The 17,063-nt window shown below is 48.6% G+C and overlaps 1 protein-coding gene across 1 annotated transcript in view; it reads left to right on the top strand.

The window, feature by feature from the left end:
* Nucleotides 1-17,063, top strand: part of bag6l (BCL2 associated athanogene 6, like) — a 91,253-nt gene that overhangs the window by 61,776 nt on the left and 12,414 nt on the right. The window contains 8 exon segments of the mRNA XM_072550148.1: nt 3,161-3,265; nt 7,305-7,420; nt 8,670-8,796; nt 10,421-10,740; nt 13,259-13,336; nt 13,338-13,608; nt 14,031-14,200; nt 14,858-14,911. Coding sequence (XP_072406249.1) covers nt 3,161-3,265; nt 7,305-7,420; nt 8,670-8,796; nt 10,421-10,740; nt 13,259-13,336; nt 13,338-13,608; nt 14,031-14,200; nt 14,858-14,911 — 1,241 coding nt within the window.

Genomic DNA, 17,063 nt, shown 5'->3' on the forward strand with positions numbered 1-17,063 from the left:
CACTTAAATAGGACAAACCTGCTTACCATTAAGCAGTTTGACTCGCACTTGAGGGCATTGGGCTCCAAGCGTTATGGCGGCCTAGGTTCACAAATGGACAAAAGAGCTGAATTCACCGGGTGACGACTTGTCCTTGTTGAGACAACGTTTGACCGTGTGTGGCATCAGAATGCTCAGCAAAACTGAAGGCAGTAGGAAGAAGTGCAGAGGAAACCGGTTGTGGAGATCTGTCATCGTGGCCCCAGGGCGTTATTGCAAAAATTCCTTAGAATAGATATTTTCTAATGAACCTGTTCAGCGATGCTATTAAACACCTCCCAAGTCTCTGGTTAATGCACACTTTCAGCTGCTTCGTTGATGGGCCTTCTCTCCAGTCTTCCGTCAGGTTGAGGAGGAAATGTGTTTGCTAATTAGTAAAACTTGTGCTGCACGACTGCCAGGCAATTGCTCTCTAACCTGACACTGAAATCTTTCTTTAACAGTGAAATTATTGTCACTAAGTCCAATACCATCAGCATCTTGAGATGGGGTTGTGGGTTACCATTGGTAAGAAACTTAATCGCGCATGCCTTGTCAGTATTGACTGCATGAGCCAGCCAGAGGCTGGGAGTTGTGCAGAAAATTGAACTGACCACCCTATCTCCATAAAAACCTGGCCATCAAGGCTGGCATACTGCCTGCTTGCCTGGGTGAGCACAGCTCCAACAAAACTGAAGTAGTCCAGTGAGTTTTGAGAAGATTTGCAGCTCAGGTTGAGGTTCTGGATGTAGGTTTGCTCGCTGAGCTGGAAGGTTCACTTCCAGAAGTTTCGTCACCCTACTAGGCAACGTCTTCAGTGGGCCTCCGGGTGAAGCACTGCTCATCATTCACTGTCATCAGTGGAAAATCTGTTGGGTCAGCATCCTGTCTTACCACCTTCAGCATTCATTGTCCTCTACCACCACCACATAATAGCAGTAGTGTGCACATACATAAAATGCATTGTAGCAACTTCATCAAGTTGGCACCTTTCAAACCAGTGACCTCCACCAGCTAAAATGACAAAGATAGCAGAACGTAGCAACATAGTACCTTTTCAAATCAGCATAAGTTCCAATTTGGATAAATATCGCTCTTCGGACAGTATCTTTGGTTGAAAATCCTGGAACTCCCTGGCGAATAACACTGTGGGTATACCTGCACTCTGAGAACTGCAGAGGTACAAGGCAAATCTCCACCACCTTCTCCAGGGTCCATTACACATGCTGGCCTCCCCAGAAACACCCACATCCCATGAAAGAATTTTTTTTTTTAAATCGCAATAAAACTGATAAATGACCTCAGCCCTTATTCAACCTTAACCTCGACAAAAATTTCTGTATAGGCATTAGAAATAAGCGAGAAAAGCCTTTTCTTTTCGCCTGTGTGGAAAGTAGGTCTAAGCTCTTTTAAAATAATTCCGCCCCTTCCTCCGCCACGCCAAAATAACAATTATAAGGATCCCTCTGACAGAGAAGGGTGAATTTGCCAATTAAAGTTGAGTAATTGCCACTGCACCCACTCCTCAACTCAAAATTCAGATGGCTAATTATCATTATGTTCAGAGTCTTATCGTAGTTGTGAGTTATGTTCACCGAGCTGGGAGGTTGATTTGCCGACATTTTGTACCCTATCCAGACTTTGGAGCCTTCTATGAAGTGCTGCTGTACTGTCCCTTCTGGAATGTATTTGGTTCCGTTCCTGCTGTTTCCGATTGCCAGTTCTGGTTGTTCGTTGTAGTGGCCGATATATTGGGGTCTATGCATTGAGACACACAGATCTAGACCCAATACACCGGTCAGTACAACGAGCAAACGGAAGCAGCAGAAATGGAACCAAATACATTCCATAAGAGACAGTACAGCAGTGCTTCACCGGAGGGTCCAAAGCACAGAGGATGTCACCTAGACAGGGGATGAAATGTCTGCAAATCAACCTCCCAGGTTGGTGAACATAACTACAACTGCTGCAACCAGCATCCAAGTGACAAATCTTTACACAAACCTTGAACCCAGAGTCTACCACTCACCTCTTTAAATGTGTCTTGCTTACTGAATTTAAGCTTAATTTCATCCCCACCCCAAACCTATCCCAAGCTTTCAAGGTCACTGCCCACCCACCACAAAAAAACCCTCCTGATTCTGACCCTCTGGCATCCTAGATTTTAATCTCAGCACCATATACTGTGTTCAGTTCTGGTCTCCCTGCTATAGAAAAGATGTTGTGAAACTTGAAAGGATTCAGAAAATATTGACCGGGATGTCGCCAGGGTTAGAGGGTTTGAGCTATAGGGAGAGGCTGAATAGGCTGGGCCTGTTTTCCCTGGAGTGTCGGAGGCTGAGGGTTGACCTTATAGAGGTTTATAAAATTGAGGGGCATGGCTAGGGTAAATAGACAAGGTCTTTTCCCTGGGGTGGGGAGTCCAGAACTAGAGGGCATAGGTTTAGGGTGAGAAGGGAAAGATTTAAAAAGGGACCAGTGGAGCATCTTGTTCACGCAGAGGGTGGTGCGCTTATGGAATGAGCTACTAGAGGAGGTGGTGGAAGCTGGTACAATTATAGCATTTAAAAGGCATCTGGATGGGTACATGAATAGGAAGGGTTTAGAGGGATATGGGCCAAATGTTGGCAAATGGGATTAGATTAATTTGAGATATCTAGTCAGCACAGACAAGTTGGACTGAAGAGCCTGTTTAACGTGGGTCTTGCCTTGACCTTCCTGGGGCCGGCACGTTCTGAACTCTAGACCCCTCACAACCACACACTCCCTTTTTAAAATGCTCCTTATTTCTTTGACCCAGCTTTTCTTCATGTGTCCTGGTACCTCATTTCAAGTTGCATCCAAGGAGCAGGAGAATCGAAGTTTCGGGCATGAGCCATTCTTCAGGAATGAAGAAGGGCTGATGCCCGAAACGTCGATTCTCCTGCTCCTTGGATGCTGCCTGACCTGCTGCGCTTTGCCAGCAACACATTTTTCAGCTCTGATCTCCAGCATCTGCAGTCCTCACTTTCTCCTACCTCATTTCAAGTGTTGTGTGACAATCGTTTTACAAGTTAAAAGACGCCCTGCAGATCTGTGTGTGCATTGTTTGCTGATGTGCAAATGTTGCATCTGCGTATAACCACTAATTTTTCTTATTCAGGCGCCATGCCTCACATTCAGGTCCCGGGGATAACACCTGAATTCATGCAGACCATCATGCACCAGATTACCCAGCAGGCTATGGCAGCAGCTAGCGCGGGCTCAGGTATGGTGACAGAACGCTTTTCTCAACTCAGACGTGGTACTTGATTTTGTAAGTGGGGCATTGAGCAGAATTGCAAGGAAATCATACTAAACCTTGCAGTCCTCTGGTTGGGCTTAAACTGACGGGTGGATCTAATTCTGGGAAGGATGGCAAGGCCCTGAGAATAGCACATTTACCAGGACAGTACCTGTGACAGGAGAATTTAGTTCTCTGGAGAGAATGGAGAGGCTAGAGACGGTTGAGGGCAGATCAAGGAGTGATAACCATAACTATGAGGGATTTTGATAAAATCAGGCAAAGCAGTTTTTTCTGCATGCAGGGGAGTCGTAGATTTAAAATGATTAGAAGTGAAGTGCAGAGACATTTCTAATCACATGAGATCTGAAACGGAACCTGAGGGATTGATTAAATCAGATTCTAAAGTTTTCAAAAGGCAATTGGACATGTGCGTGAAGGGAAACTTTGCTGGGAAATTGGAGTCAGTTGCTCTCTTAAAGAACAAGCACATGCATATTAGGCCAAATGTCTTTGTCACTGGAAAGAGTCTTGTGAATACAGAACGGGTGCATTAGACTGCACTGTGAACGGTTAATGCAGGTAGCCCCAGGGCTCTGTCAAGCGAGTGTGTGGGAAAGAAGCTTGAATCAGTACACATTTCGCAATCCTTTATAATGGGCTAGGAAACAGTTGCATGATCATTGTGAAGTAATTGTTTTTTTTTTCTCGGTCAGTTTGAGGGTTTGGAGGGGGAGTGTCTTAGACGGTAATATTGCAGCTGACAATGACTAGAAACATGCCTGTCATGTTTGTGGATCGTCTTTTGCACCCGGTCAGTTGCCTCAGCCGTATCACTCGACTCTCCTGTCACATAGGTCAGTGTAGAATCCACTTATGCAGCTTCTAGAAACCCCGCTCGGTGTGTCGGCGAATGGCCTCTGCTTCTGAAAGCCACTGCCCTTCACCGATTCCAGGGGTCTGAGAGGCAGCAAAAAAAGAATTCCCTTGTCCCAGGAACGTATCGAGTGAAATTAAAACGGAAAGTAATGTAAATGAGTAGCAGGTTCGGAGAGATCTGTGCAAAGACAAAAAGTATTCATGATTTCCGGTTGATGATGGTTTGCTTTTAGGACTGATGGACCTGCTGAATATTTTTAGCACTTTCTGTTTATAATCTCAGATTTCCAGCATTTGCAATATTTGGGTTTTGTATGTAACTTCTCCAGTCATCTATGAGGCTAACATTTACTTCAGCTAATCTACTTATACTGACAAAAAGTCTTATAATTTATTTTTAGATTCTCGGCTGATTTATTCCCATTCCATATTCTTTTAATCATTTTTTTGCAGGGAACCCTTTCCTAAATTTCAAACCTCCAAATCCTTCCTTTGCAGCATTGAGATCTTCCAAGTCTTTTAATGTAATGCTGTCCTACACTTCAAGTTACTGCCTCATTTTTGATTTCTTTTGTTGTTTATTGCAATATGTTTTTGATGGACATATTTTTGTTATTAGCTCATCTTGTTTCCCATGGTTTATATATGCTGCCTTAACGTTGCCTGTTTGCCTAATCAGCCTTGACTCGCTCTCCAGCTCTACCTTCATGGGTTTTTTAAATAACTATTACTGGAAGATGCATGTGTTAATTGTGTAGGGCCTTGAACTTTGCAGACAGAAAGAACACCCACACGTGTGCCAGATTCAACTCAACAAAATAGGCAATAGCTATTCGCTGGTTCATTTTTCAGGACAGTACCTTGACCAATCAGTGTCAACTTATTTGGATTAAAATTTAAGCAACCAGTCAACACTCTTCTCTCATGCAATACAAATGTTTTCTCCCTTAAAGCGGTATTCTTGCGAATTGTCAAGATGAGTACAAGATGAAAAAGATTTGAAGTGTTTCAGCAATATGTAATTGGTTTTGTTGTAGCTCTGATTGTTGTTTGGTACTAGATTATGGAGTTTAATTGTGTGATCTGTGTTCCCAAAGGGTCATTTACAGAGAGAGTACTAATTAATCCCACTTTATTTCACACTAATAGATGTAAAGTGGCTTTGTTCTTGATGTATGTCACAGGGAACCGGTGAAAAGGTATTCTACAAAACAATCTTATACACCACCATTGATAATTTCATTTGCCCAGTTGATATGGGGATTAACATTTTCCATGAGTATTACTTCAGTTTTGTTGAAGCTACAAAATATTTCTTGCTAAACATGATGGCCCACAAGATAACCACCGTTAGGAGTCTTTTAACCAGTGTTTTCTGATCCTTGTAATTCTTGGTCATCTTAATTCTATTTCCTGATAGATCTTCCTCTCCAGCTACAAGGAAACTTTCTTAACCTTACTGTAATGAAGAAAATATAAACTTTAGAGCTCCTGGTCACAGCATCTAGCCCTGTAGCTAAAATAAGTCCTGTCATTACCATGTTCCTTTAGACTCACCCCTACTTGAAAAGCCTCCTACACCATGGTCAGCTTACTGATCCACCCTGCAATCCATGCTGTTGGGTGCATCACACCTGTAGGTCAAAGTTAAGATCCCACACACCTCCCATTACACCCTGAATCACTGTGCCTGTCTGTATCACAGTCATGCCCTCCTGCCTTTAACCTAAAGACCTACACTAAACTTAGTAGGGTTTACTGTCTTGCTAAAACAAAGTGCAACAGGTTATCTCTTCCACTCCCTGATATCCTTTGGTGTTTGCATTTAAGACTTCAGTTCGGAGTTCTTGAACTGGAGTTGTCTGAATTGCAGTTACTTACCACAGACGTAATTGTTGGGGATGCAACACAATCTGTAAACACCTTCGCTGCGATCGTGGCATGCCACTAGTCCTGTCGTGCATGGTTAATCTTACGTATTTAAATTGATAATTAGCTATTAATTTAGTGAAGCAACCACAGTTTGAGAAGCTACAAATTCTGTATCTCATGATCCTGCCTGATGAAGGAGCGGTGCTCTAAAAGCTAGTGCTTCCATATAAACCTGTTGGACTATAACCTGGTGTTGTGTGATTTGTAACTTTATGCACCTCAGTCCAACACCGGCATCTCCAAATCATAGCTATTGGCAATAAATCAAACATTGTTAAAAGCAGGATCCAAACCCCACCCCCCTGCTTACCACATTCCCATTTGTTCTACTCAGTTTATGAAGTAGTCTGTTTGCTAATGGCTCCATGCTCCATGACACTTTTGAGTAGAGGAAGAACTTAGTGAGAGCAGCCATGCAGTTGAGCAGTGAGTGCCTTCACCTTTGGGTGCAAGGCAGTCAATTAGGGCATTGGAAAAGGATGCTTCTGGCCTGCAGCAGGAGCTCAGAACTCTCAATCTGCCGACCCTCGTGTGGACACTGCCAGCTAAGCAAGGCTGACAGTATGCCTTTTGTGACAGCGCTGCCTCGTAACAATCTGACCGTTGATTAGAGTAACCAGTTCCAATCGCTGCTTAATCCTCTCGACTTGACAGAGTAGCAGTGGGACGAGCACTGAGCGGGTCTGATGTCGCGAAGGTCACTCACGGCTCCGAGTGGCGAGAGCAAAATCCCTTGGATGCTGGAAAGCTGAAATCAAGTCTGAAAATGCCCAAAATGTTCAGAGTGGTGGGGAAAGAGCGAAACAGGATTAACGTTGCAGGTCTGTGAAGTAGGATCACAGAACCTCTGTCTGTGCAGCAACTGACAGACCTGCTGAGAGTTTCCAGCGTTTTTGGCTTTATTTCAGTGTCAGCAAGAACTGACCCACGTAAGGCAGTCCTGTCAAAGGAAGTTGGTCCCAGTTCCATATAATGAATTAATTACTTCCTGATAATTTTTTTTTTCTTTAATTCCGCGAGCGTTTGACAGTGGCTTATGTGGCAGGCACAGCCGACTGGTGGCCTAATCTGATTGCAGACCAGGGTGGAGTGGGGCTGGGAGAGGTTACCATTTGAGAAGCTTTTCTGAAAGTGATCAGTGCTACACATGCGGCAGCGTACATGTTCTTCACTTGGTGTTTTCATTCCATCTTTTCTTCTGCCCCTTCTCCAGCAGGGCAGCAGGTTCCTGGGTTTCAGCCTTCACCTGCCCGAGTGGTGATTACCCGGCCTCCACCCCCTCCCCCACGGCAGACCCAGTCAGCATCAGGACCACAACCTGGCCCACAGGTAACTCATGAGAGGTAGATCGCAGTATGAGGGATGTGGTAAAATCACTCTGTTACTGCGGATAGAGGCACACAGGCACTTCAGTCCAACTAGTCCATGCGGATCAAGTTTCCCAAACCAAACGAGGCCCCCCTTGTGTGCGTATCCCTCTAAACCTTTCCTATTCATGTACTTGTCCAAATGTCTTTTAAATGTTGTGACTGTACCTGCACCTACTACTTCCTCTGGCAACTCATTCCACATGCGAGCTATCCTCTCTGTGGAAAAAGTTGCCCCTCAGGTCTTTTTTTTTCTTAAATCTTTGTCCTTTCATCTTAAGAATATGCCCTCCAGTTTTGAATTCCCCCTTCCCAAGAGAAAAGACCATGAAATTCACGTTATTAATGCCCCTCGTGATTTTATGGTCCTCAACAAGGTCAGCCCTCAGTCTCCCTGCGCTCCTGGGTAAAAAAGCCTATCCAGCCCCTCTCTCTAACACAAAGACTCCAGTCTCGGTAACATCCTTGTAAATGTATTCTGCACCTTCTCCAATGTAATAGTATCCTTCCTATAGCAGAGTGACCAGAACTGTACGCCTATTAAACCATTTTGTTTTATTGAGGATGTAGCAAAGTAAAAGGACTTTCGGGGCTAGTGTCAAATTTCATATAATATCGTGGGTCACAGTGACATTCTTGCACTCTTACCTCACTTGCTGTGGTGCTGAGCAGCAACCTCTGTCAAGCCTCAGGTGTAAGGAGTGGGGAAACAGCCGGCAGGCTGTGAAAGCATACAAGATGGTGTCCGAGCAGCGAGAAAGGATTTTAGATTAGATTAGATTCCCTACAGTGTGGAAACAGGCCCTTCGGCCCAACCAGTCCACACCGACCCTCCGAAGCGTAACCCACCCAGACCCATTTCCCTCTGACTAATGTCACCTAACTCTATGGGCAATTTAGCATGGCCAATTCACCTGACCTGCACATCTTTGGACTGTGGGAGGAAACCGGAGCACCCGGAGGAAACCCACACAGACGCTGGGAGAATGTGCAAACTCCACACAGACAGTCGCCCGAGGCTGGAATCGAACCTGGGACCCTGGTGCTGTGAGGCAGCAGTGCTAGCCACTGTGCCGCCCAGTATTCCCAGGACTGTTTGCTGCTCAAATAAGCAGCACAGGGCATGGCTATGTTTAAGTTTACTTTTGTAGTTCAAGTGCCTTCTTTGTAAACGTGCAGTTCATTTTCTGTGCCTGCTCTTTTCACTCCAGGTTCCTCCTGGCTCTACCCCTGCCCCTGATCCTGGTACTGGCCCCGGTCCCACTCCCGGTCCTGCCACTCTTGCTCAGATGATCACCGGACTGGTAGGGCAACTTCTGATGCAGCCCGTCGTCTTTGGTAAGTGTCTGATTGGCTCACGGTGCCCCTTTTTGCTCTGCGCTCTCCGCTGTTTACTGTCACTTCACAATCCAGATGTCAGCTCCAGTAAATCTGTCGGTACACTCCCATCCTCTGGAGCTGAGCTCAGTGTTTTGGTGCGGTTCTGAGAGGAAACGGCATCACTGAACGTGCTGCCCTTCAGATGAAGCGTTCAGCTCGATGTTGCTGCTGTAACAGTGCTTCCTCCCCTTTGTAAGATCCCTGACTGAACACAGCCCAACAGCAAGTAGCTGGGTGGCCTCTGTGGAAATGCCGCAGAGTGGGTATGTTGACAGGGCCTGGCGAAGACACTGAGATAAAAGGCTAGCACAAACCTGTTGGGATGAATGGCCTGTGAATTCTACACCGTGTGGTGTTTTGTGCAATCACGTAAGCCATGAGAGATGCTGGATCTTGGCAAGACAGGTCGATTTGAGAGCTCATTCTGCAGGATTTAGTGATGTCTCCCTGTCTCTGACTGACTGACTCTCTAAGAGTAGGGTTTGGCGTTTGCAGCTTAACCAAATGCTTGAGTACTGGTGCTTTCAAAGTCATTTATTAAGGAGCTACCGATTCTGTGCTGGCAGTCAGGTGGGAGTGGTTATTATCACGAAAGGAGGGGGTTAAAGCAATTTTTCAGTCTGAAGCTGATGTCTGCTTCTGAACTGAAGTGTTAGGAAGTTTTTTTTTAAAAAATCATTCATGGGATGAAAGTGTCCCAGTATTTATTGCCCATTTATAATTGCCTGGCGATCAGCCGAGAGTCAACCATATTGCTGCGGGTCCGGAGTCACACTTTGGCCAGACGAAGTAAAGATGGCAGCTTCCCTCCCTGAATAAACACTTAATTGAAACCAAATTCCACTATCTGCCGTGGCGGGATTCAAGCCTGAGCATGACCTGGATCCATTGAGAATACCACTCGGGCATCGCCTACCAGTCCCTCCGCGGTTGTCTTCCGCCGGATGAAGGCTGTGACAGGCGTGGAGCACTTCAGTAAACTCTCTGTGGTCTTGAAAAGACAAATTGGCTCCCGAGACCCTATCTCTCTCAAAGTTGAGGGGCATGGATAGGATAAATAGACAAAGTAATTTCCGTGGAATGGGGGAGTCTGGAACTAAAGGGCATAGGTTTAGGGTGAGGGGGGGAAAGATATAAAAGGGATCTAAGGAGCAACCTTTTCACTGAGGGGGTACATGTATGAGCTGCCAGAGGAAGTGGTGGAGGCTGGTACAATTGCAACATTTAAAAGGCATCAGGATGGGTATATGGAGGGATAGGAAGGGTTTGGAGGGATATGGGCCGGGTGCTGGCAGGTGGGACTAGATTAGGTTAGGATATCTGGTCGGCATGGACGGGTTGGACCGAAGGGTCTGTTTCTGTGCTGTACATCTCTATGACTCTGATGTTCTCTCCAATGGTTGGAGGACATGCAGGTCATTAAATCCATTCTCCCCGGGATTGCGAGGGTTCAGAGACAAGCCGGTGAGACAGACACAAAAGACCTATCCTGCCCTTTCCCTGTCGCACTTCTGCAACACTCCGAAGGGTTTGCCGGGTGGTCTCATGCTCTCCCACCTCCTCTGCCGTCTGTTCCTTGCAGCCCAGCCCCCGACCAGCGACAGCGGCTCCTCGGCAGCTACCGGCACCAGCACCACGGCCGCCTCGTCCACCACCACGTCAGCCACGGCCGGCCAAGCCCCCACCTCCACCACCAACTCGACCGGGACCACCGCCTCGGCCACGGCGGACGGTGGCGGCCAGCAGCAGCAGCAGCACCCCGCCCCCCCCGACGTCCAGTTCTCGCAGCTCCTCGGCAACCTGCTGGGGGCGGCGGGCGCCGGCGGCGTGGGCTCACCGACCATCACTGTCACCTTGCCGGGGATGCCGGCTTTCGTCCAGGGCATGACCGAGTTCCTGCAGGTGAGGCCGTCACTCTCTCGGTCCGGGGGGAAAGGAGTGGGGTGGAGGCTGGAGGGCAGCGGTGGGCGTGGAATTTGGGATTGTTCGCTGTGTTTTGCAGAGAACCAGCGCAAGCAGAGAGTCACAGTTGTATGGGGGGGAGCGCAGTGCTGAGAAAGGGAGAGGAGCAGCAGGCCGGAGGGTGGCGGTAGTGGTGGGTATGGAGTTTGGGATTGTTCACTATGGTTTGCAGAGAGTCACAGTCGTACCGGGGAGCGTGGTCCTGGGAAAGGGAGAGGACCGTGGGCAGGTGAGCGTGGAGTTTGGGAGCATTCGCTGTGTTTTGCAGAGAGCCAGCGTGAGCAGAGGAATCGCGTTCGTACGGCGCAGAAAAGACACTGACGCAGCTACCACCAAAGACGCACTAATCCCAACTTTCCTGCCCTTGTCCCAAATCCTTTGAGTCCAGAGAGCCTCCTGCGCTGTATAATTTGTCTCACTGCTGCAACAACAGCACACCCAAGGAGTGAACCATGGAGCCTGTTGCCTGTGGTTCAAGCCTGTCCTCCCTGTCTCTCAAAGAGTCCAGTTACCCAGAACCATTAAGACGTGACCCACTTAAAACTCGAGCTAGGTTCGCTGTGCGAACGGTGACCCTCTGAGCCCTTACCAGCAAAACCCGTGGCTGACTGTTTTTCCCTGTGTCGTTCGAAACTGGGCATTGAGCACTCGAAGCAGACACGGAAACCGAAGTTGCCGGAGAAACTCAACAGGTTCTGGCAGCATCTGCGGGAGAGAAGAGGAATCCTGCCGGACTCGAAACGTTAACCCTACTTTCTCTCCAGTGATGCTGCCGGCCATGCCGAGTTTCTGTTCCTGTTTGTTTCAGGGCTGCAGCACGCGCAGATTTTTACTTTGCACGAGGATGTGAGAGTAGGCCATCTGGCCCATGGAGCCAATTCTGCCATTCGGTGGCTGCTGTCAATGTGGCCCCTCACCCTGCACAAGGGTGAGGCCACACCCTGCAGTACTGTGTACAGTCTCGGTCTCCACACTTGAGAAGGGATCTACTGGCACTGGAGAGGGCGCAGAGGGGGTTCACTGGGTTGATTCCGGGTATGGCTAATGAGCCGGGATTGAGTCGCCTGGGACTATGTTCATAGCAATTTCAAAGAATGTTGGGGGAAATCTTGCAGAGACGTGTAAAATTATAAAGGGAACAGATAAGAGAAGCAGGGAGATTGTTTCCACTGGGGGTTGAAACTAGAACTGGGGACATAGCCTCAAAATAAGGTGGAGCACATTTCACACTGAGCTGAGGAAATTCTTCACCCAAAGAGTTTTGAATCTGTGGAATTCCTGCCCAGTGAAACCGTTGAGGCAGCTTGTTGAATGTTTTTAAGGCAAAGGTAGATTTTTGAACAGTAAAAGGGATTAAGGGGTGGTACGTGGAGCTGAGTCTGCGTACAAGCATCAGCCACGGTCTTGTGGAGTGGCGGAGCAGGCTCGAGGGGCCGAATGGCCTGCTTCTGCTCCTGCTCCTGTTTCTTATAAACCTCGACACTATCGCCCATCCAAAAGCTCCATGCCTCAGCCTTGAGTCTGTTGAGTGTCCCAGACTCCGCTGTGTCAACAGCCAGGGAGGTCCAAAGGCTGACAGCCCTCAGAAGAAATTCCTCCTCCTTCTCTCCCTCCCCTCTTTCCCCCCCACCCCACCCCCATTTTCAAGCTGTGTCCAGTCTGTTTCTAGGTGCCCCTGTGAGAGGTAACGTTCTCTCCAAACCATCTTAGTTTCTGTCCGTCCCCTAAACTCCAGTGGTTAAAGGCACGGGCAAAATTCCAAAAGGCATCCCAGGAATTTCCTGGTAGTGAGCTTCCTCTGGACTGGGTGATGTGGTTGAAGCGCTCGCCATTTTTAACACCTGGACCATGTACGCAGATTTGTTTGACTCTCGGGCGTGTGATAGAAGCGATCCCTCCCATTTTGCGTCCCCTGTCCAATCTCGCGCCTACTGTCCCTAGCCAAGAGTCGAGCTATAGGGAGAGGCTGAATAGGCGGGGGCTATTTTCCCTGGACCATCAGAAGCTGAGGGGTGACATTATTAGAGGTTTATAAAAGCATGAGAGGCGTGGATAGGGGTGGGGGAGTCCAGAACTAGAGGGCTTAGGTTTAGGGTGAGAAGGGGAAGATATAAAAGAGACTCTGTTTTCTCACAGAGGGTGTATGGAATGAGCTATCAGAGGAAGTGGTGGAGGCTGGTATAATTTACAGCATTTAAAAGGCATCTGGATGGGTATATGATTAGGAAGGGTTTGTCGGGATATGGGCCAAGTGCTGGCAAATGGGACTAAGATTAAGTTAGTATATCTGGTTGACATGGATGAGATGGACCGAAGGGTTTGTATCCATGCTGTACCTCTCTGTGACTGTGTGGTGTAAGGGCCCCAGTGGGTCAATGGCTCGCTGGACAGAGCTGCTTGTCCCTCTGGTCAGCCACTCACTCGGCTTCACCGTCTCTTCTCTTCTCTTCTTCCTCAGGCGGCGCAGGGAGCTGTGACGGTTCCCCAGGCGGCCCCGGCAGCCTCCCAGCCGACGGCTCAGGGGGCTCCCGCTGCCTCCCCCCCCCCCTCCTCCTCCTCCTCCTCCTCCTCCTCCTCCGTCGCAGCCGCAGCCGGGTCAGGACCGGGCCGGGGGCAGGCAGCAGCAGCAGCAGGCAGGAGCGGACACCCTGACTCCGGAGTTCTTCACCAGCGTGGTGCAGGGGGTGCTCTCCTCCATGATGGGCTCGCTCAACGCGCAGCAGGGCAGCACCGAGAGCATCGCCGACTTCATCCAGCGGCTGAGCGGCACCAGCAACATCTTCGAGCCGGGGGCAGACGGCGCTCTCGGTGCGTTGGCCCCTCTCCCCGTGTTCGGGTTTGACAAACGGAGCGGGGGGGGGGGGGGGGTTTGTCGTTCGGTCACCCTGAATGCACGGCTCTCTGGGATGCCATAGAAACGGGTTCCGAATGTGAACATGTTTTTTGGCGTGTTATGTGTCTTATGACTTTGTTGTTGTGCTTTTTATTTTTTTAAAAGTCAAGGCTTTTCTGGGAATGACAACGGTACGCTTGCTGTGTTTACCAAATTTGCATCACCCCCTTCAGTGTTTGCCTTTGAGAAAGTATCTCCTTAATTTCTCAGTCTCGTTTGTTCACTTTCCTGGTGAACTGTCCCCCCTTCCCCCAGGTTCTGATGTAAATGTTCTATCCCACCTCCCCGCCTCTTGCCCAGCCCTCACGTCTTGAGCTGCGGTTCTTGTCCCTCGCAGGGTTCTTCGGAGACCTGCTGTCCCTGATTTGCCAGAATTTCTCCATGGTGGACATGATCATGTTACTGCACAGCCAGTTCCAGCCCCTGCAACGCATCCAACCTCAGCTCAACCGCTTCTTCCGGGAGCAGTACCTCAACAACCAGGAGCCAACAGAACAGAACATCCGGGTAAGCAAGAGACACACCGCTCTGCCTGTTTGTTTACCTGTCCCTCCCTCCCGCTATGCATCTCTCTCACTCACACCTTCGTTTTTATCCCAACTGACTTTTCCACTCGCTCTATCGCCACGATCTCACCTTGTCCCCCATGCTCCCCTTTCCTCTCCCAGCTCTCTCGCCCTCCTTTCCTTCTCGCTAACCCCCTCCTCCCACTTCACCCCCTTCCCTTCCCTCCCTCCTCCCCCACCCCCACCACCTCCTCTCCCTCTCTCGCCCCCTGTCTCCCCCGTCTCCCTCTCTCACCCCGTGTCTCTCCCTCCCCCCTCGGACCCCCCACCTCCATGTAGACTGGAATTTCATCAAAGGGTTTTGACTCAGTTGTTCAATATGGAATTTGACCAGGGCTGATCTAACCAGGTTGCTTCCAGGCCCAGATCTATGAGCCGTTGCTGTGTTCATCTGTTTCACGGAGAGTTTTGGCTTTGTATTGGTTTGTGCACTATAGCAACCAATAGCAGCAAAACTATTTTTCACAGAAGCAATGATTAGCAGGCTGAGGTGACAACACAGTGTGATGGATGCAGATAGTTACTCTGGTTTGTGCTGGAATTGGTTTCAAACCTTTAACATTAGATGATACCCAAATGCATGTTCCTTTCATTCTAGGCATCAACAGACGTCTTGATAAATGGTCTGGAGGAGTACATCCAAGAAAGCTTTGTAAGTGTGCTGTAAACTCCTTGGCATGATGCGATTGTAGGGGTAGGGTGGGGTAATTTTCTGCACTGCACTGTATGATCCTGTCCCACAATTTCAGGCGAATGTGTTCCAGATTGCCATGATAACATTGAGGCTGCAGTTTAAACTCCCACTCAGTATCTGTGTGTTTGCTTGGGACTTGAACCAGTAGGGCCACAGAAAATAACTGGCGAGATAACTCACTAAACTTACAACATAATACTTACCAAAGCAGGCCAGTGACTTTACGGACGCACTGTAGTTTCTTGCCTCTCAGTTCGGCTGAGTGTATGGAATTGCCACATGGTCTGTCATCTCCTTCAAACGTCTCTGGGACACCTGCTTCCGACTGGACAGCAGGCTCTGCCAACTTCAATTTCAAACTTGGTCACCAGAAGCTGCTGCTTATTAACCCCTTGTCAAGCCACAACACAGGACCATCAGTGAAGTTATTATAATTCTGCTTAGCACAGACAAGGAGGCTCAAGGATGCGTGATCTGACTGTGTTTGGCTCCTGAGGGTCATAGACATTTGCTGGTGCCACCTCTAGAGGGAATTATACAGTAAACAGAAGAGCCTTGGGAAAAGTTGATGAGCAGAGAGATCTGGGAGTTCAGGTCCATTGTACCCTGAAGGTTGCTGCACAGGTGAATAGTGTGGTCAAGAAGGCATATAATATGCTTGCTGTCATAGGATGGGGTATTGAGTATAAGAGCTGGCAAGTCATGTTAAAATTGTACATGACGTTGGTTCGGCCACATATTGAATACGATGTACAGTTCTGGTCGCCACATTACCAAAAGGATGTGGACACTTTGGAGAGGGTGCAGAGAAGGTTTATGAGGATGCTGCCTGGTATGGAAGGTGCTAGTTATGAAGAGAGGTTGAGTAGGTTAGGTTTGTTTTCATATGAAGCATATAGACAGGTAGATAAAGATAAGCTTTTTCCCAGGGTGAAAGATTCAGTAACGAAAGGTCACGCTTTCAAGGCGAGATGTGAAATGTTTGAGGGGGATATACGCGGCAAGTAGTTCACACGGAGGGTGGTGGGCGTCTGGAACGTGTTGCCAGCAGAGGTGGTAGAGGCAGGTACGGTAGATTCATTTAAGATGTGTCTGGACAGATGCAGGAGTAGGTGGGGAGCAGAGGGATACAGATGCTTAGGAATTGGGTGACAGGTTTAGAAAGTGGATTTAGATCGACTCAGGCTTGGAGAGCCGAAGAGCCTGTTCCTGGGTTGTACATTTTCTTTGTTCTTTGTTATCTAACTATCTTCCGATCATAACTGGACTCGTCATAAGATAGCATAGATTCCCCTCTGGTCCTGTACCACGGTGGCACAGTGGTTAGCACTGCTGCCTCACAGCGCCAGAGACCCGGGTTCAATTCCCGCCTCAGGCGACTGACTGTGTGGAGTTTGCACGTTCTCCCCGTGTCTGCGTGGCTTTCCTCCCATAGTCCAAAGATGTGCAGGTCAGGTGAATTGGCCATGCTAAATTGTCCGTAGTGTTAGGTAAGGGGTAAATGTAGGGGTATGGGTGGGTTGCGTTTCGGCGGGTCGGTGTGGACTTGTTGGGCCAAAGGGCCTATTTCCACACTAAGTAATCTAATCTAATCTAATCACCTTGCCATGCCAACAAGAAATGTGATCTCCTTCAGACCAAGGCTCATAAGTCGTTGTCCCAGGTCTTCGGTCCCTCCGCGGCTCTTGAGGCTTGCAGGTTTGTAGCTGAGGTTGAGGTTCAGGTTGCAAGTTTGCTCGCTGAGCTGGAAGGTTTGTTTTCAGACATTTTGTCACCATGCTAGTTAACGTCATCAGTGAGCCTCTGGTGAAGCGCTGGTGTTATGTCCCACTTTATACATGTGTGTCGTGGTCTCAGAAAGAGGACGTAACACCAGCGCTTCACCAGAGGCTCACTGATGGTGTTACCGAGCATGGTGAGGAACCGTCTGAAAACAGCCCTTCCAGCTCAGTGAGCAAACTGGCAACCTGAACTCTCGGGGCTGTTAAAGCTTTGCTTCTGTAATGGGAATGAGGCAGTTGGCAGCAAGTTGCGTGCTCAGCAGTTGGTGCTGAGCTGGTACAGGGCAGGGTGGAAGCAGACACGAGAGAGATGCCCTGGCATGGGGTGC

This window comes from Chiloscyllium punctatum, chromosome 30 (genome assembly GCF_047496795.1).
Source record: "Chiloscyllium punctatum isolate Juve2018m chromosome 30, sChiPun1.3, whole genome shotgun sequence".
In the NCBI taxonomy this organism is placed as follows: Eukaryota; Metazoa; Chordata; class Chondrichthyes; order Orectolobiformes; family Hemiscylliidae; genus Chiloscyllium; species Chiloscyllium punctatum.